This window comes from Phyllobates terribilis, unplaced genomic scaffold (genome assembly GCF_046119375.1).
Source record: "Phyllobates terribilis strain yellow unplaced genomic scaffold, ASM4611937v1 Scaffold_11__3_contigs__length_659146591, whole genome shotgun sequence".
Classification (NCBI taxonomy): Eukaryota; Metazoa; Chordata; class Amphibia; order Anura; family Dendrobatidae; genus Phyllobates; species Phyllobates terribilis.
In genome coordinates this window covers 91,018,484-91,039,645 of record NW_027362771.1, presented here as the reverse complement: position 1 = coordinate 91,039,645, position 21,162 = coordinate 91,018,484, and the positions used below count along the sequence as shown (strand labels likewise).

The window sequence follows — 21,162 nt, the reverse complement described above, 5'->3', positions numbered from 1 at the left end:
GTGTGAACGGACCCTTAGTCATAAACTTACAGTTTTATTTGCGTTTCCCTCCTAGTAACTCACATGAATGAATGGCGAACTGCAGTCACTATATTGGCTATTGTTTCCACATCTACATAGTCATAGTGCAAGGCCTCGGGCTTGGTTTTGGAACCGGTTTGCGCAAGTAGAAGACCCAACCATCGACCCATTTCTTCAGAACTGCTGGACTGCAAGAGCGTGAATAATAACACATAAGACTGTTGTATTATGTACAGCATAATGAGAATTGTTAATTTTACCAAAAAAATTCTGAATAATTTCATGGTGAAGCACAGTGCATGCAGTTGTTCTAACTCTCCCAAATTTACATATCTGGAAACTGTGGAAAATCAATTTAGAGTTCAACACTATATACTATATAATAAAGATTATTACACTTCACTTAGGAGAAAAAAAAAATACACACACACACACACACACACACACACACACACACATAGTCCTACAAAATAGGACTATACCTCTAACACTGAGATTTCTTGATTTTGCCGTAGTATCCGGAAAGCAAATGGATGCTGAGGCCCAAATCCTGGTGACACTTCACAACCACGAAGCGGGATCGAATTCACATGAGTCCGGATCTCATTGCGGTCTTTATGGAAGTAGAGAGTCTGTCCCTTTAACCGGCACCAGCGTTCTTTCCAGCACTGATTTACAAGCACGTTCAGGAATCCTAGAGGAGATGGCACAGAAGATGTGATGATATATATAAACTGAAAAACAATGGAAAATTAAATTATATCCTCGCAACACTGGACAAAGAAATGCAATTACAATTTCAGTTAATGCATACAGTTGCTTGTGTATGCTGGTGCTTGACATTGAAATATTTGCTACCTGCCAAAATACAAAAGGCCAAAAGAAGTAGAAGAAATTGCATTAGTTAAATGAAATGTGAAAAATATGAGCTTGTTCCTTCACCTTTGAACCATGTGAAAATACATTTTTTTTTTCATATTAATAAAAGTTAATTAATTAAAGTTCCCTTTGTAAGCCAAGTAGCTGGAACTGCAGGCTGATGCATTATACCCACTGTGATAGTACTAAGACAAGAGATAGAGTTGTTACTGATGTTGGTCATAACAGATTGCATGGGACGGATACAACTGCAGCAAATGCTCAGCTGTGACAACTATAGGGTTATCACATATCCATACTTATTGATCAGTGCAGGTCCCAGTGGTTGGACACGCACCAATCAGCAGAATGAAGATTTTTTATCTCCATTATAATGGAGCAGCAGTGCACATGCTCAACCACTGCTCCACTCATACCCTATAGGATTGTTGAGAGCGGCTTTTCTGGCAGCCTTGTAGAGAATGAATGGAGCAGCAGTCGGGCATCCAAGCTACGGCTCCATTTTGTAAAAATTATAAAAGTTCCCTGTGGGGGATGAAAATTCCCCGATCTGCCAATCGGTGGAGGTTCCAGTTATGTGACACCCACCAATCAGCATCTACCCTATGAATAGGTGATGTTTGTTCTTACTGGGCAACCTCTTTAAAAATAGGAATATTCCATTTCACCCACAATGAAGCCAGCATTGGCATATTGCCACTTACCACAGCAGGGCACATCTTCGTCAGTAGAGGAGGTGTGATGCTCTTCAGCCGACTGCTTCTTTTTAGAAAAACTAATTATCCTAGTAATTTTCTTCCCTGCAGCTCGGCTCATAGAACCCTTTAGTTCTGCCAGACCAGTCTTCCGACATTTTACTAGAGTAGAATGAATACTTGTTAAGATATTGGTCCCCATAGGAGAGATTTGGCATTATCAAGCATCTCAGCAAATCATATAATTACCTTTCCACTGAAATATTGTAAGAAAGTGTGAACCTTATATTGAGAAGGTACCAGATATTAGAAATCCCACAAATAAATAAATCTATATGATATACAAAGCACATACACTAATATATACAGTACAGACCAAAAGTTTGGACACACCTCATTTAAAGATTTTTCTGTATTTTCATGACTATGAAAATACAGTAATATATTTCCACATGTGTTAATTCATAGCTTTGATGCCTTCAGTGTGAATGTACGATTTTCATAGTCATGAAAATACAGAAAAATCTTTAAATGAGAAGGTGTGTCCATACTTTTGGTCCGTACTATCTATCTATCTATATATATATAGTGATACACTGCCGATTTTGCTAGAACTACAAGAAATGTCTGACCTCTGTAATTGCAAACAACGGATTCTGTACCAAATATTAACCCCTTAAGCCCCGCGGGTGGTTTGCACGTTAATGACCGGGCCAATTTTTACAATTCTGACCACTGTCACTTTATGAGGTAATTACTCTCGAACGCTTCAACGGATCCCCCTGATTCTGAGATTGTTTTTTCGTGACATATTGTACTTCATGATTGTGGAAAAATTTCTTCGATATCACTTGCGTTTATTTGTGAAAAAAACGGAAATTTGGCGAAAATTTTGAAAATTTTGCAATTTTCAAAATTTGAATTTTTAAGCCCTGAAATCAGAGCGATATGTCACACAAAAGAGTTAATAAATAACATTTCCCACATGTCTACTTTACATCAGCACAATTTTGGAACCAAAATTTTTTTTTGTTAGGGAGCTATAAGGGTTAAAAGTTGACCAGCGATTTCTCATTTTTCCAACAAAATTTACAAAACCATTTTTTTAGGGACCACATCACATTTGAAGTCACTTTGAGAGGTCTTTATGACAGAAAATACCCAAAAGTGACACCATTCTAAAAACTGCACCCCTCAAGGTGCTCAAAACCACATTCAAGAACTTTATTAACCCTTCAGGTGCTTCACAGGAATTTTTTGAATGTGGAAGAAAAAAATGAACATTTAACTTTTTTCACAAAAATGTTAATTTGGACCCAATTTTTTTTATTTTCACAGGGGTAACAAGAAAAAATGGACCCCAAAATTTGTTGTGCAATTTCCCCTGGGCACGCAGATACCCAATATTTGGGGAAAAAATACTGTTTGGGCGCACGGCAGGGCTCGGAAGGGAAGGAGCGCTATTTGACTTTTTGATTGTAAAATTTGCTTGAATAATTAGCGGACGCCATGTTGTGTTTGGAGAGCCCATGTGTGCCCAAACTTTGGAGCTCCCCCACAAGTGACCCCATTTTGGAAACTAGACCCCCCAAGGCACCTTTCTAGATGCATAGTGAGCACTTGGAACCCCCAGGTGCTTCACAAATTGATTCGTAACAATGAAAAAGTGAAAAAAAAAAACACTTTTTCATTTTTATGAATCAATTTGTGAAGCACCTGAGTGTTCCAAGTGCTCACAATGCATCTAGATAGGTGCCTTGGGGGGTCTAGTTTCCAAAATGGGGTCACTTGTGGGGGAGCTCCAATGTTTGGGCACACAGCGGCTCTCCAAACGCAACATGGTGTCGCTAACAATTTGAGCCGATTTTCCGTTAAATTTGTTAGAGGACACCATGTTGCATTTAGAGAGTCCCTGTGTGCCCAAACATTGGAGCTCCCCCACAAGTGACCCCATTTTGGAAACTAGACCCCCCAAGGCACCTATCTAGATGCATAGTGAGCACTTGGAACCCCCAGGTGCTTCACAAATTGATTCGTAACAATGAAAAAGTGAAAAAAAAAACACTTTTTCATTTGTATGAATCAATTTGTGAAGCACCTGAGGGTTCCAAGTGCTCACTATGCATCTAGATAGGTGCCTTGGGTGGTCTAGTTTCCAAAATGGGGTCACTTGTGGGGGAGCTCCAATATTTGGGCACACAGCGGCTCTCTAAATGCAACATGGTGTCCGCTAACAAATTTAACGCAAAATTGGCTCAAATTGTTAGCGACACCATGTTGCGTTTGGAGAGCTGCTGTGTGCCCAAACATTGGAGCTCCCCCACAAGTGACCCCATTTTGGAAACTAGACCCCCCAAGGCACCTAGCTAGATGCATAGTGAGCACTTGGAACCCCCAGGTGCTTCACAAATTGATTCGTAACAATGAAAAAGTGAAAAAAAAAACACTTTTCCATTTTTATGAATCAATTTGTGAAGCACCTGGGGGTTCCAACTGCTCACTATGCATCTAGATAGGTGCCTTGGGGGGTCTAGTTTCCAAAATGGGGTCACTTGTGGGAGAGCTCCAATGTTTGGGCACACAGGGACTCTCTAAATGCAACATGGTATCCGCTAACAAATTGAATGGAAAATCGGCTCAGATTGTTAGCGGACGCCACATTGCGTTTGGAGAGCCCCTCTGTGCCCAAACTTTGGAGCTCCCCCACAAGTGACCCCATTTTGGAAACTAGACCCCCCAAGGCACCTTTCTAGATGCATAGTGAGCACTTGGAACCCCCAGGTGCTTCACAAATTGATTCGTAATAATGAAAAAGTGAAAAAAAAAACACTTTTTCATTTTTACGAATTAATTTGTGAAGCACCTAGGGGTTCCAAGTGCTCACTATGCATCTAGATAGGTGCCTTGGGGGGTCTAGTTTCCAAAATGGGGTCACTTGTGGGGGAGCTCCAATGTTTGGGCACACAGGGACTCTCCAAATGCAACATGATATCCGCTAACAATTTGAGCCGACAATTTGTTAGCGGATATCATGTTGCATTTGGAGAGTCCCTGTGTGCCCAAACATTGGAGCTCCCCCACAAGTGACCCCATTTTGGAAACTAGACCCCCCAAGGCACCTATCTAGATTCATAGTGAGCACTTGGAACCCCAGGTTCTTCACAAATTGATTCATAAAAATGAAAAAGTGTTTTTTTTTTCACTTTTTCATTTTTACGAATCAATTTGTGAAGCACCTGGGGGTTCCAAGTGCTCACTATGCATCTAGAAAGGTGCCTTGGGGGGTCTAGTTTCCAAAATGGGGTCACTTGTGGGGGAGCTCCAAAGTTTGGGCACAGAGGGGCTCTCCAAACGCAATGTGGTGTCCGCTAACAATTTGAGCCGATTTTCCATTCAATTTGTTAGCGGATACCATGTTGCATTTAGAGAGTCCCTGTGTGCCCAAACATTGGAGCTCCCCCACAAGTGACCCCATTTTGGAAACTAGACCCCCCAAGGCACCTATCTAGATTCATAGTGAGCACTTGGTACCCCAGGTGCTTCACAAATTGATTCATAAAAATGAAAAAGTGTTTTTTTTTTCACTTTTTCATTTTTACGAATCAATTTGTGAAGCACCTGGGGGTTCCAAGTGCTCACTATGCATCTAGAAAGGTGCCTTGGGGGGTCTAGTTTCCAAAATGGGGTCACTTGTGGGGGAGCTCCAAAGTTTGGGCACAGAGGGGCTCTCCAAACGCAATGTGGTGTCCGCTAACAATTTGAGCCGATTTTCCATTCAATTTGTTAGCGGATACCATGTTGCATTTAGAGAGTCCCTGTGTGCCCAAACATTGGAGCTCCCCCACAAGTGACCCCATTTTGGAAACTAGACCCCCCAAGGCACCTATCTAGATTCATAGTGAGCACTTGGAACTCCAGGTGCTTCACAAATTGATTCATAAAAATGAAAAAGTGTTTTATTTTCACTTTTTCATTTTTACGAATCAATTTGTGAAGCATCTGGGGGTTCTAAGTGCTCACTATGCATCTAGATAGGTGCCTTGGGGGGTCTAGTTTCCAAAATGGGGTCACTTGTGGGGGAGCTCCAATGTTTGGACACACAGGGGCTCTCCAAACGCAACATGGCGTCCGCTAACAATTTGAGCCGATTTTCCATTCAATTTGTTAGCGGACACCATGTCGCGTTTGGAGAGCCCGTGATGTGCCTAAACAGTGGAGCTCCCCCACAAGTGTCCCCATTTTGGAAACTATACCCCTCAAAGATTTTATTAAGGTGTATAGTGAACATTTTGAACCCAGAGGTACGGCACATTATTTGTTTACATTAGGTCATCATATTGAATAAGTTTTCATTATTCTTGAGCGCAAGTGCTCGCTACTTGAGTTTGCATCGGGTACTCAGGTATGCACCATGTACAGCGTGTGCTCGAGTGACATGCTCGAGTCCCTGCTCCGCATGTTTCACGGTTATTAGACACCCAAAAAAAAACATGCGGGGATCGCTCGTGCATGGCAGGCAATCCCCGTAAAGTTTTTTGGCCGCGAAGCATATGGGGCAGAGACTCGAGCATGTCACTCAAATACCCACGATACTAAATGCATACCAGAGCACCCGATGCAAACTCAAGTAGCGAGCACTTGCTCTCAACACTAGTCGCCATATCGTCATCTTTTTTTCTTACTTTTGAAAAAAATCCCAACCCCAGCCCTAGCCCCAGCACAACCCTAGCCCCAGCACAACCCTAGCCCCAGCACAACCCTAGCCCCAAACCCAGCCCTAACCCTAGCCCAATCCTAACTCAAGAGTTTATTTTTGACGCCGTTCCTTGTGCGGTATAAGTGATTAGACGACTTTATTCTTCGGGTCGGTGTGATTACAGCAATGCCAGAATCATATGGGGTTTTTATGACTGACAGCTGTCACACACTAAAAGACGCATTTTTTGTAAAATCTAGTTTTTGCATCGCCATATTTTGAGAGCTATAATTTTTCCAGATTTTGGCAGACAGTCATGTGACGGCTCGTTTTTTGCGGGATGACTTGACGTTGTTATTGGTGCCATTTTCAGGCACGTGACATTTTTTGATCGCTTTCTATTCCGATTTTTGGGAGGCAGAATAAACAAAAACCAACAATTCAGGAATTGTTTTTTTTTTTTTTTTTTTATTCTGTTCCGCGTGTGGTAAAATTGATGAGGCAGCTTTACTCTTCGGGTCAGTACGTTTACAGCGGTACCACATTTGTATCATTTTTCTATGTTTTGGCGCTTATACACAATAAAAGCTATTTTATAGAAAAAAATATTTTTTAGTATCGCTTTATTCTGAGAGCTATAACTTTTTTATTTTTCGGCTGATGGAGCTATATGGCGGCTTGTTTTTTGCGGGACGAGATGACATTTTCAGCGGTATCATTTTTATTTATATGCGTCTTTTTGATCGCGTGTTATTCCACTTTTTGTTTGGCGGTATGGTGATAAAGCATTGTTTTTTGCTTGGTGTTTTTTTTTTTTTTTTTACCGTGTTCACTGAAGGGGTTAACTAGTGGGACAGTTTTATAGGTCAGGTTGTTCCGGACGCGGCGATACCAAATATGTGTACTTTTATTGTTTTTTTTTTATTTTTTTTATAGTAATATTTATTGATGGGTACATTATATTTTTATTTTTGGTGTATTATTTTTTTTATTTTTTTATAATATTTTTGCACATTTTTTTTTTTTTTTTTTTCCACTTTCACACAGTTTATACACTTTATTACTTTGTCCCACTCTGGGACTTTCACTTTTTTTTTTCTGATCGCCTGCATGGCACAGGAATGGAGCACCATCCCTATGCCATGAAGGCTGTCAGAAGTGCACAGTGTGAAGATTGCTTGGAGATGCACTGCGCATGTCCAAGCAATCTTCCTGCTCTCTGGTAACCCGGATGTTGTCATGACGACATCGGGTCGTCATGGCAACACCCGGGAAGCCTTTGCAGACTGCGCTGGAAGCCGGAAGAGGAGGTGAGTATCGCCGATCACCTCCCCTTGCCCCCGCAATGCCGCGATCGACTTCGATCGACTTCGATCGCAGCATCGCGGGGGTTAATGTGCTGGGAGCGGTGCGTGACCGCTCCCTGCACATAGTACCGGGTGTCAGCTGTGACAATCAGCTGACACCCGGCGGCGATCGCGCCCGCACAGCCTGTGTGCGGGCGCGATCGCGATGACGTACTAATACGGGTCTGGCTCTTAAGTCCCAGGGCACAGACGCGTATTAGTACGTCAGATGTTATTAAGGGGTTAAGTTCTGTTTTTCTATTGTATCAAATACTTATTTTATGCAATAAAATGCAATTTAATTATGTAAAAATCATACAATGTGATTTTCTGGATTTTTTTCTAGATTCTGTCTCTCACAGTTGAAGTATATCTACCATAAAAATTACAGACCTCTCCATTCTTTGTAGGTGGGAAAACTTGCAAAATCGACAGTGTATAAAATACTTATTTTCCCCACTACTGGGCTCGGTATCACTGTAGGAGAACTTACCATTGTCCCTGTTCTCCTTCCCACTGGGGGAGCTGTTTTCTCCATTGGCAGCGCTGTCCGAATCAGAGGTTTTGTCATGGGATAGTCTCTGCAGACAGTTAATAAGGAGACAAATCTATAAAATCTTTCGCTATATGAATGCACTTTCCTTGTGGTAATCATTGTATAATAAAATGATATGTAGCATCACTGCTTGCTGGCTATAAATAAGGACATGCTTCTTTGCATCTAGTGGCTGAAAACCTGCACAAGTCTAATACTTCTCACCGCTAGTTTAATATACAATATATTTAATATAAATGTATAAGGGATCAGTCCTTTCTTACAGATCTGTCCTGTACGGAACAGTATAGTATTCGCTATGTCCCTGGCCTTACATGGAATCTATGAGAAAATAAACTGTGTCATGTTCTATTGCATTATGCATTAAAGGGGTTGTCCAGGATTAGATAACCAATGGTCAGGGATGGTGTATTTACTCACTGAAAGCAGAGAAGGTTATGTCTGCGATTGCAGCTCAGCCCCATTAAAGTGGATCAAGCTGAGCTGCAATACCACACACAACCCATGGTCAGGGAGGTGCTGTAGTTTTATTGTTTTTTTAAAAGCAGCCATGTTTTTGTACTCTTGGAAAACCCCTTTAAAAAGGTGGTATTGTCCTTTAAAAAGTACTGAGTCTGTGACAAATTATGGTGCCTCAGTGGTAACACAATGCAGCATATGGGGGGCCTGCAGGTTTGTAATATGGCATTTTAGGGACTTTGCTTTTTATCCACAGTTCATGCATGCTGCAAAGTTGGGGTTTTCCATAAATACATTTTTTTGAACTCAAAAGGTCTCGCTGTAAATAAAATTATTAAAATCAGCTGAATTCCCAACCCTTGCTCCAGAGCCGGCTCTCCAAAACTGTTCCTAGTCTGTGATGACAAGCTGCAGCTATAGCATCATGACCACAGTGCACATGACCTCTGCAGATAATCAGTGTTAAGCTGTCTTCTGCTGACTCAAATGATTGGTGGCAGGGGTTACATGTGCTGCAGTCATGATGCAGCCTGTCAACAAAGACCAGGAGCAGGGGCAGAGAAGCATCCCTGTAGCAGGGATTGAGGAGTATAGCGGATTTTCCGGTTGGGAGCTCTGCGGACAGTCCGTGCATTGCAGTCTGTGCTCAGATATCTGCATGAGACCTAAAACCAGTCCTGCTGGCAGATCTAGACTGAAACATAATAGAAGTGAGTGGTTTACCTTATCCAGGTCTAGTTTATGTCTTAGTGCTGGGGAAGCCAAGGGCTGCAATGTGTTTGGGCTGCTGGCCTCTCTGATGACCTATAGGAAGAGAGCAGTATGTATGAGTTCTGAGCATAGTTTACCATACAGACATATGGTAAAGTAAGAGAACTTATTCTTTTATTTCATGAAAGTTAAGAAGGTTCTTCTGTAGTTCCATTGTAACATTACGCACATCATAAGTATTGTGACAGTCACTGGTAAAATATAGGAGGGGAGGTATGTGTCACTCATGTTGCTCTCCTGTGTGAACTGAAACCTACTAAATTTCTGCCAGCATGTTATGTGCTGGGGGGTTAACTTTCTTAAAGGGTGTGGTTTTATGGGAATGGCAAAGAGGGTGGGAGGCCATTCCCCTACCTTCACTCAGGGTGTGGCTGAGCAGGGTTAAATACTCTGTCAGTGATTTGCTCTGGGTAGTGTGTGGTCTGGAGAGGAAAGTCTCCAGGCTGTGTTGGGCTGAAGCCAGAGAGCAACCCCGGAGGACTGGTCCTGTATCTGCCTCTGAAGAGCAGAGCAAGTCGCTTTACCACAGAATATACTACAAATTATACATATTTTACAACCACACTATACACATTGCACACTTTACTTTCTAATGTATGACCGGGATCAATGCTGATGGTTTTGGGCACTGATTATTTACTTATGTTTATACATAAATGGATGTATATATATATTTTGTATATATATTCCACTATGGATGACCATAGTCAGATGACCATTTTTCAGTCAGACTCTGATCAGAGTGGGATCAGTTTTTCTCTCAGATTGAAAAAAAAAAAAAAAAAAAACACTATCAGGACATGTGCATAGCCCCATAAAATAAAATGGGTACGAGTGCTAACCGTCAAAAACCACTGTTACCCGCAGTGTGCTTTAGATGTGTGGACAAAAGGTGGCCATATACATTATACAAATACAAACTCTGGCTGAACCCACCAACCATCTAAGGTGAATTAATCGTACAGCAAATCCTTTTGTAGAGGTATAGGGACAAAAAGGATTGGGCATCTTGAACGTCAACATGTCTGATACTTTGTTCTCACAAAAGATAAACCGCCGAGGATGCATGTGTTTAGGGAGGTCAGGAAGAATAGCTGTCAGCCAAAGGAGCATTTGGCTGACAGCATTTGTCCACCATAAACTCAGTGTGTGGGTAAGAATCTCCCACAAAGAAGGGGAGAATATCCATAAGGATTTAACCCTCGGTCGAATAATTATGAAGGAATAAGATAAGCGGCTGTATCTTGAGGTTGGGCAACTGGATTGTGAGCCCTGCTAGAGACAAGTACCAGTGTAATCATATCAACTTGTAAATCACAACTACTTTTTTAGTGCATCTTTTTATTTTTTAACATTATTATTGTATTGTTTTATATACAGTGCGTCAACTATGCATCAGTGCCATTACCCTCATCCATTCTTCAGCCTGCTCCCGACTTTGTACAGCCAACACAAGCAGCTCTGAATTAGGCAGGCAGAATCGCAGCTCGTGCTTCTTACGTCTCCCGTCCTTGGGAACATAAGTGACACCACACAGGGGCAAGGGCATCTCTAAATGAGGATGCTGGTCTTTGGAGCTCTTATAACACTGTAGGTAGAAATATTTATTACCAGAAATGCAGTATAAGGATTTGCATATACAAACAGTCAGAAATAAACTCAAATACTGTAAATTCTGGGTAGTAAACAATTATTGGGATCGTACTGCTTCCATTATGATCATAGTGATGATCTTTCCAGTGTCTGAGAAATTAGAGGTAAATATTAGCCAAAAATTGTCTTAAACTATATAAAATGTTTCAGTTATTTCAGGTTTGTAAAAGTTAGATACAATAAAATCATATTGTTATCCTACAGTGAACTCAGGAATTTTAAAGCATACTCCGTAAGTTTTCAGCTCCACTTCGTGTGTGTGTACATAAGTAATAACACCATTTCAGGGTATTATTGCATCCTGCATTGCTCAACAGTTTTCTCTTCTGCAGGCTCTCTCAAATTTCAGTTCTCTCTGAGCTAGTGGGTAGAGACCAGCTTCTATGAGGTCTCCTAAACAGTACACAGAGATGGATTCCTGTTCTCTGTAGCACAGACCTAAGCAGTAGCACAGAGAACATGATACAGCAGTACTGAGCTGTGTGGCTGTGAATCCAGCACTAAAGTAAAATAAATTTGCCAGAAGCTGCAGCTCAACCTGCCATAGGCTTGCTGGTCTCTCATTGTGACGAGTGCTCCTCACTACTCCCCCACCCCACTCTCTCTATACATTAAAATAGGATGTGTAACCCGACACCTCACTATGTACAGTGGGTACGGAAAGTATTCAGACTCCTTTAAATTTTTCACTCTGTTTCATAGCAGCCATTTGGTAAATTTTAACAAGTTCATTTTTTTTTCTCATTAAAAAGGTACACTCTGCATCCCATCTTGACTGAAAAAAACAAATGTAGAAATTTTTGCAAATTTATTAAAAAAGAAAAACTGAAATATCACATGGTCATAAGTATTCAGACCCTTTACTCAGTACTGAGTAGAAGCACCCTTTTGAGCTAGTACAGCCATGAGTCTTCTTGGGAATGATGCAACAAGTTTTTCACACCTGGATTTGGGGATCCCCTGCCATTCTCCCTTGCAGATCCTCTCCCGTTCCATCAGGTTGGATGGTGAACATTGGTGGACAGCCATTTTCAGGTCTCTCCAGATATGCTCAATTAGGTTTAGGTCAGGGCTCTGGCTGGGCCAGTCAAGAATGGTCACAGAGTGGCTCTGAAGCCACTCCTTTGTAATTTTAGCTGTGTGCTTAGGGTCATTGTCTTGTTGGAAGGTGAACCTTCGGCCAAGTCTGAGGTCCAAAGGACTCTGGAAGAGGTTTTCATCCAGGATATCTCTGTACTTGGCCGCATTCATGTTTCCTTCTATTGCAACCAGTCGTCCTGTCCCTGCAGCTGAAAAACACCCCCATAGCATGATGCTGCCACCACCATTTTTCACTGTTGAGATTGTATTGGGCAAGTGATGAGCAGTGCCTGGTTTTCTCCACACATGCTGCTTATGATGAGTCCTTCATGTGTTTTTGAGAAAACTCTATGCGGGCTTTCATATGTCTTGCACTGAGGAGAGGCTTCCGTCGGGTAACTCTGCCATAAAGGCCCGACTGGTGGAGGGCTGCAGTGATAGTTGACTTTGTGGAACTTTCTTCCATCTCCCTACTGCATCTCTGGAGCTCAGCCACAGTGATCTTGGGGTTCTTCTGTACCTCTCTCACCAAGGCTCTTCTCCCACGATTGCTCAGTTTGGCTGGACGGCCAGGTCTAGGAAGACTTCTGGTGGTCCCAAACTTCTTCCATTTAAGGATTATGGAGGCCACTGTGCTCTTCGGAACCTTGAGTAATGCAGAAATTCTTCTGTAACCTTGGCCAGATCTGAGCCTTGCCACAATTCTGTCTCTGAGCTCCTTGGGCAGTTCCTTTGAGCTCATGATTCTCATTTTTCTGACATGCACTGTGAGCTGTGAGGTCTTATATAGACAGGTGTGTGCCTTTCCAAATCAAGTCCTATCAGTTTAATTAAACACAGCTGGACTCCAATGAAGAAGTAGAACCATCTCAAGGAGGATCACAAGGAAATGGACAGCATGTTACTTAAATATGAGTGTCTGAGCAAAGGGTCTGAATACTTATAACCATGTGATAGTTCAGTTTTTTCTTTTTTAATACATTTGCAAACATGTCTACATTTTTGGACGGTTTTCAGTCAAGATGGGGTGCAGAGTGTACGTTAATGAGAAAAAAAATGAACTTTTTAGAATTTACCAAATGGCTGAAAAGAAACAAAGTGGAAAATAGAAAGGGGTCTGAATACTTTCTGTACCCACTGTAGATGGTGAATTCATGAAGCAAGGGGGAGGAGAAGTAGCAGCTCATAAGTGGAGAAAGAAACAATTCTCTGATTAGGCATATTACAAAGTTTCTTAAATATTCCTGTACTATAGATTTATACAAAAATTGTTGAAATGACAGTAACAATGTGGTTAGGCCATAAATGTTTGATAGATGTAGGTGCCAACTTTAAAATCTGCAACTGTCGTCCCTGACATCCAGACACTGAAAATGTAGAGGAGGCCTGAAAAGCTCATAGAATTGAATGGAGAACACCATGCATGTTCGGACACCTCGCCATTCATTGCTGTTGCTTTAGAAAGTGGGATGGTGATTGGGGGAACCCCTATTCTCGGGATAGGTACAGGTCCCAGAGGTGGATTTACCGGTTGATATGATATGAATGTCTAAAATGGGGCTAATCCTCTGTGTTTTATTTTCATTTTGCATATATCTTCCTAAAGAGAAGTTTGTAGGAAAAAATATTCAACACAAAGAGCACACTACATTTAGAAAAAAGCGTGGCAAAAAAAAAAAAAAAAAAAAATTAGTATGTGAAACCACCCTATGGGTAAATTCACGCCTGATAGATTTTCCCTGAAATGTCTACGACTTTCCCATTCATCTAAATAGAGATGGTGGAAATCCATGTGTTGGATACTAAAACATCTCCATACAATTGTATAGAATTGATTTTCGGCCATAGAAATTTGTGCAAGAAATTCAGCATGTGTGAATAGACGTGAACAGCTCAGGTTGAATTATATGGTGAGTTCTGGGGGTTTATAAGCACATGTCAGCATAGTGGTCAGCTCAGTGGTGGACACAGACAGAAGAGAGTCCCTGTGCAATAACTCACCACAATTCCACCAGCTTTGGAGGTGGTAGAGGGTCCCCTCATCTCCTAGGCCACCAGATTGCCCCAATGATATGTCCACCCCTGAGTCAGCCTGCAGTCATGTGCCCTGAGATCTAGGCTTTGGCACTAGATATCCGCACATTGTGTATTACATTCCCATGTCCAGTTTATTTTATGTGTATATTAACCCCTTAAGGACCGGAGCATTTTCCGTTTTTGCGGTTTCGTTTTTTGCACCCCTTGTTCCCAGAGCCATAGCGTTTTTATTTTTTGGTCAATATGGCCATGTGAGGACTTATTTTTTGCGGGACGAGTTGTACTTTTCAACTTCATTACTAGTTTTACCATATCATGTACGGGAAAAAAAATCCAAGCGCCGTGAAATTGCAAAAAAAGTGCAATACCACAGATGTATTTTTTTTTTTTTTTTTTTTACCACGTTCACTGAATGCTAAAACTGACCTGTCAACATTATTCTCCAGGTCATTACGAGTTCGTAGACACCAAATATGTACAGGTTACTTTTTATTTAAGTGGTGAAAAAAAAATCCAAAGTTTGGGTAAAAAAAAAAAAAATGGTGCCATTTTACCAGACCCGTAGCGTCTCCATTTTTTGGGATCTGGGCCCGGGTGAGGGCTTATTTTTTGCGCACCGAGCTGAAGTTTTTATTGATGCTATTTTGGGGCAGATCCGATGTTTTGATCGCCTGTTATTGCATTTTATTGCAATTTTGCGGCGTCCAAAAAACGTAATTTTGGCGTTTAGAATTTTTTTCTCGTTACGCCATTTACCGATCGGATTAATTCTTTTCTTATATTGATAGATCGGGCAATTCTGAACGCGGCGATACCAAATATGTGTATGTGGGGTTTTTTTTTAATTATTTTATTTTGAATGGGGCGAAAGGGGGGTGATTTAAACACACACACTAATATATATTATATATATATATATATATATATATATATATATATATATATATATATATATATATATATATATATATATATATATATATATATATATATATATATATATATATATATATATATATATATAAAAATTTCACTTTTTGCTTGCTTCTATAGTCTCCATAGGAGACTAGAAGCAGCACTCATTTGATCGGCTCTGCTGTATACAGGGGACGAGCAGATCCCCTGCATGCAGCAGAAATGGTCCTGTGCTATGAGCGCCGACCACTAGGTGGCGCTCATAGCGACCAGCTCATGACAACCACTGGTGTCTGCTGCAAGTCCAGGGTTGTCATGACCACCCATCGGCGACCTGCGATCATGTGACGGGGTAGCCGATGGGCGGGGTTTAGGATGCGCTTCCAGGAAGCGCGTGTTAAATGCCGCTGTCGGAAAGTGACAGCGGCATTTAACATGTTAACAGCCGCGGGTGGATCGCGATTTCACCCGCGGCTGTTGCGGGCACATGTCAGCTGTAAGAATCAGCTGACATGTGCTCGGTTCAGTGCCGGAGCCCTCACTGAACCAGGGGTGATGGCACAAGGCGTACTAATACGCCCTATGTCGTAAAGGGGTTAAAATGCAGTGCACTTGTTATTGACTTAAAGGGGAATTCTCATCTCCAAGATCCTATCCCAATATGTAGTAGGTGTAATAATAATAATAATATTAGCAAATACCTCCAATTAAAAATGTAGTACAGTTTTCTGAATCGCTGTGTCTTTTCTCATGTGCAGGACCTTAGGTATCCATGGTTACGACCACTGATATAGTGAAAGCTAGTTGCTAGTGGTTGTAACCATGGATACCTAAGGTCCTGCAATGTCTGCACATTAGGAATCAGACAGAATCATAAGATCTATACTACATTTCTAATTGGAGGTATTTGCTAATATTATTACTACATCTACTACATATTGGGAAAGGATCTTGGCGATGGGAATACCCCTTTAAGTCATCTAGAAGCATATGGTAAGAAGTCATAGCTTTTTACCAATAAAGAGCAGGTCTTTGATGGATCAGGTGTCAGGCAGAATCCCTGACTCCACAGATTACAGGAGATGTAGAACACCAGGGCTGTTCATTGACCTCCCCAACACAACCAGTTCCCAATCTGACTTTTCTCGTTTATTTCCATGAAGGTGGCCAGTGAAATGTGGATACAGGAAATCCTTTCTGGCTGCCACAATATTTTGATATTGAGGGATGTAATCGAGAATATCCTTCTTCCTTCCTACTCTTACATCAGCCTATTTATTTCATGCTTTCTTGACTTTAGGACTGGATTGTTTCTCTTACCAATAGCTTGTTGTCTCTGATGAGTGTAAGCTGCTTGGCCCACTGGCCAAAACGTTTCTTCCGCAGGAGAAAAGCGCAGATTCTGCTGTCTCGAACAAGATGTAAGGAGGCCTCCTGTGAAGGCCATTGGTGCATTTGTCGCTGAGCTTTCCCCTCTTCGTCTTCCTCATCATAAGACTCATAGGAACTGCTGAGTCCATCCGATTCATTATCTATGTACAAAGAAGCAGAACTCCGTTGTTTCGCTGGTGATCACCTTCACATATTACAGGAGCAGGGTTCATATGGGCATCACCTGTACTTACCGTAAGGTCGGCTGCACACATTGCGGATGTTTCCACGCTGATTTCCGTGCGAAGAAACGCAACATAATACAGTACCAGCTAAGTTAATTAGACTTTGAAAATCTCATCTAAACTTTCCGCACATAAATTGACCTGCTGTACGGGCATGTCAATTCTTTGTGCGGATTTTATTGCAGGCTTCACGCTTGCAATGCACAGGATGAAATTCCCAAAATCAGCATCAAAATCGGTGTGTTGAAAAGCTGCGAAAACGCTGCAGAATATCTGTATCGAATCAGCAATGTGTGCGACCTGAAATCACAGCAATGCATGATAAAATACATGCAATTTTACTGCGACACTGCAACAGTATTGCCATATTACAAGCGGATGCATCCCTTCGAACTTTCAGAGGGACAGTGGCTGCCTGTAGAGTATTCTTCAGCGCCCCAATAGCTGTAATTAAGGTCTCAACTATGACAAATCATTTATAGCACCGATATCCTTATATGAGATTTGTCTCCTTGGGCATCTGGGCTTGGCTGCAACTGCCCCCTTATCAATCCCAATAAATACACCTTAAGAGTCTGATGCCTCTTATTTATTTCCTGTTTGTACAGTGAAAACATTCTGCATTCAAAATAAGGGGAGGAAGGGGAAAGAAAGGAAAAATCATCAGCTCACCAGGGAAGGAGGAATGACAGATAGGGCACGGTGCACGGATAGCTGCAGGCTGGTTCCTGGGCTGAATATTCAGGAGAAAAGGGTGTTCATCCAGCAACAACAACAAAAAATCTAAAACTTCTTATCAATGAACAATAAAAACTGGGAAAAACCTAAAAATATGGCAGTAGGCGTCCAGATGTCTGGTCTATGCGCTTCGAGCAGAACGCTTAATTATGATTAAAAGCTTGAAACGCTTAGACAAGACGTCTGGACGCTGCCATTTTAGTCTTTCCCAGTTTTTAATGTTAATCCAAATAAATATGAAGCTTTAGATTTTTTTTTATATTTTGATATAGCGGCTGCTGGATGAAAACCCTTTTCTCCTGCATATTCTGCAATGCTGTAGAGAGATTGCCATCATTCACAACAATCCCTGGATTCAATGGGTCTCATGAACACATCATTGAACCCATTGAGAAGTATGAGAAGAACCCCATGGAAAGATTGGGAGAGAACACACAAAATCCTTGTAGATATTACCTATGGTCAGCTTAGAGTCCAGGTCTCTAGTGTTGCAGGTGGGAAGCCCCGATATACCTGATATTAAGCTTTGCATAAATGCTCTGTACACCATGCAGATGACGTATAGTCTACTGGTAAGTGCCATACACCATAAGCAGTGCACAAATGAGAATCAGAGCACATCAATTTGGTTTTGTTATCTATATTTATAAGCAATTAAAACTGACTCAGAACTGAATATTCTTTTATTTAAACTCCTTAAATGCAGTGAACATCAGTCGTTGGGTTGTATGGCTCAACATAGGAAAAAGAGCAGTGCAGTTGTGAAAAAATGAAAAATTGCCTATAATCAAAAATTCACTGAGGTGTAAACTGATCTATGGTGACAAAATGTGCGATATTACTGTAGTCATGCATGGACGAAAAAGGCAGGAATGTTTTTGCTGTACCTACAAATTTTCACCACTAGAGGGCATGATAAGACAATTTTACCGCCCAGCCTTGCATCAGCTCAGACCAAATTCTCTCTTTAGAAATTAAGGAGTCTATAATGCCACATTCTCTATTTGTTGTGTACTTTAGTATAGTATATCCTCACTGACTTTTTTTAACTGTAAAAAACACAAGTAAATACATGCTATGGCCCTAATTCACCAGTTTTGGCAGAATACTGGGGCAAGTAAAACCGTCTCTGATGCCACCATATTTCTGTGCCACACTCAGTTGCACAAAAATGCAACACATTTTGGCTCCACCAACTTTTTGTAATATGGGCAAAGCTTAATATGCATGCATGGCTAAGCGCAGCCCAACAAATTCATTAGAATTTACACCACAAAAGTGGCATATGACTGGAGAGCACTAATGACCATGGGACATGGGCAGCAGAAAGGCGTGCCAAGTTCATAAAGAGATGTGCTCCTCTTCATTAATTTGGCGCATCTTACTCCAACGCATCCTGGATCAAGACTAGAGTACAAAATGCCAGGATTGATGAATTGGCTCCATTGTTTCCATACAAGCATTATAACGGACCATGGGAGGTATTTATCAAGACTTTTTTTTAACCTCATCCAGGGTCCGCTGGAGTCTTATTAAGTGGTGCATGCCTCTTAAGTAATTTGGTGCATCTTTCAGCAGCCCGTGCATGAACCAGAGTACATTTCTGCTATAATCAGCGCCACTTTTGTAGCTTAAACACCGTCCCACTAAGCTACCCCAATTTTTAAAAGGCTGTTACAGCTGGCAGAAAAGCACCAAAAGTCCCAATATTTTTTAGGTAGCAACATTTTTATGCCAGTGTTATGTCGAAAAGTACTTGATGAATCAGCTCTGGCGTGTTAAAGGGTTTGTCTCATACATTGCTTATTTGGGGTGTCAGGTATTGGACCCACACTTAATTCATTCTTATCTAACAGGTAGGTCATCAATTGTTAAGTTCTAGACCACCCCTTTAACCACTGGTGAGGCCCAATGTTCTGGCTGATGGGGACATGTGAAATAACCCTGCATTACAATGTAACGTTATTGGCTTCCACTCTATGTCTAGAAGGGTTAATGCCACTTACAGGAGTGTTTCTGTTCTCCATTCATCTGTGTCAGGGGATAATTATTATCTGCTTCTTCGTAATATCCGTCTTCTATGGAATTTGGAGGACTGGAGCTATCTGTGCAAAACAGGGAGACGATCACTAGGAACAAAGCACAATAACATCGGACTGCTTGATGTCACAATGTAACACTAGGAAAGACAACTTTGTATTGGTCTTAAAGGGGGTGTCCGGCCTTAGGCTACAAGTCTGCAGTCGCTATGACTTGTGAATCTTCACATCGCACTCAGTGTGTGCTGTGAGCGTTCTACGGTGCTGGTGTTGAGAGCGGCGGTCGTGTGACCACAAGTATGTGATTTGCATACAAGTGGTCACATTCCGACTAGATGAGCGCAGGAGTGCTCAATGTAAGTGTATTGAGCAAAGCCAGACAGTCTAGTTAGAATGTGGCCAGAAGTATGCAGATTGCATGACCGGCCGCTCCGGACACTGGCACCGAAGAATCCTTACAGCGTGCCGGACAGCCCCTTTAAAGTGAACCTCTACTTGGACAACAAGGTTTTCCAAAACACCACAAATGACTACATCCAACTTGCTGTCATACTTTTGTATTCTCTTTGATTAAAAAGGCCATAGACCAGATTGTATAAAACTGTTGGCATCCTGGTGCCAGTGAATGCACCCATCAGTGGTATTATAGTATATAGAACATATCAGTAGCACTGGACTATGGCAGGTATGGAAAAGATGGAAATGACTTACTGCGAGAGGTAATATATTCTGTGGACTTTCCTGGTCCCAGTGGCGCCGCCTCTTCATAATAATCTTCTGGGGGTGGAGTAGTGGGTAATGGTGGTGGAGGGATACAAGGTGGGGGTGGAGGTGGGGAAGATTGGCCTTCTATTTCTCTGTAGTCATCCGGCATATCCCGTAATTCTTGCAGGTCGCAGTCTAGAAAAGGAAAAAAAAAAAAAAGGTAGTTAACCACTTATCTCAGCAACGTCAACATTTCCTTTATAGAGCCCAGCGTATCATTTCCAGTAATGTATTATGTTATTATGTCCAATCGTGAGGAACTACGCACATAGTCTCCCAAACAAGTGTTACATTTAGTGGAGAACAAAGTAGAGTGAAGTTTTACAAGAATGACTCACGCAATAACCGTGCTGATGGTGGTATTAGGGTGGTCCGATAGTAAAGTTACTATATGGCTCTGTTTACTGATAAATTGTTTCCGCCAGAGCTGCAGAGCAGTAATAGGATGTCACAAAGACCATAGGTTTGTCATAGTGACGAACAGTAAATGCTGCTATGACACAGAGTGGAGATGTTACAGTGGTTTATTATTGATGATCTATCCTTAAACTAGGTCATCAATTACCTTATATAAAATGATAAGGTCCCATTTACGCTGCATGTTCCGTCAGCTAAAGGACCGCCGTTCGGTTAGGTTTAGACAGGTGGGCTGGAATACTAATCTCACAGAAAGATCGTTAATAGAGTCGTTCTGTGAGCATAGTACTGCACATCATCATTACACAGGATGATGTGCTACAGACAACCGATTCTTCAGCCAGATTATAAATCATTTCACCCTACAAAAGAGCGTTTTTCTTGTTCATAAAAAGCATAGAACTTCCTTAGGCTGCAACAAAGGAAATGTAGCCAAAGTCACTGTGTAGCCCGACCCTAAAAGGGGTTGTACATAATTC

The 21,162-nt window shown here is 41.5% G+C and overlaps 1 protein-coding gene across 2 annotated transcripts in view; it reads right to left on the bottom strand.

Annotated features, from left to right (window-relative positions):
* Positions 1-21,162, bottom strand: part of AFAP1L1 (actin filament associated protein 1 like 1) — a 92,911-nt gene that overhangs the window by 10,406 nt on the left and 61,343 nt on the right. The window contains exons 4-12 of one of the 2 annotated variants that reach the window (XM_073651327.1): positions 20,213-20,401; positions 19,469-19,591; positions 16,429-16,640; positions 10,832-11,011; positions 9,376-9,456; positions 8,131-8,218; positions 1,605-1,757; positions 504-715; positions 64-209 (exon numbers count right to left, since the gene is read on the bottom strand). In XM_073651327.1, coding sequence (XP_073507428.1) covers positions 64-209; positions 504-715; positions 1,605-1,757; positions 8,131-8,218; positions 9,376-9,456; positions 10,832-11,011; positions 16,429-16,640; positions 19,469-19,591; positions 20,213-20,401 — 1,384 coding nt within the window. The remainder of the gene's footprint in view (positions 1-63; positions 210-503; positions 716-1,604; positions 1,758-8,130; positions 8,219-9,375; positions 9,457-10,831; positions 11,012-16,428; positions 16,641-19,468; positions 19,592-20,212; positions 20,402-21,162) is intronic. The other variant, XM_073651328.1, reaches the window with a different exon arrangement.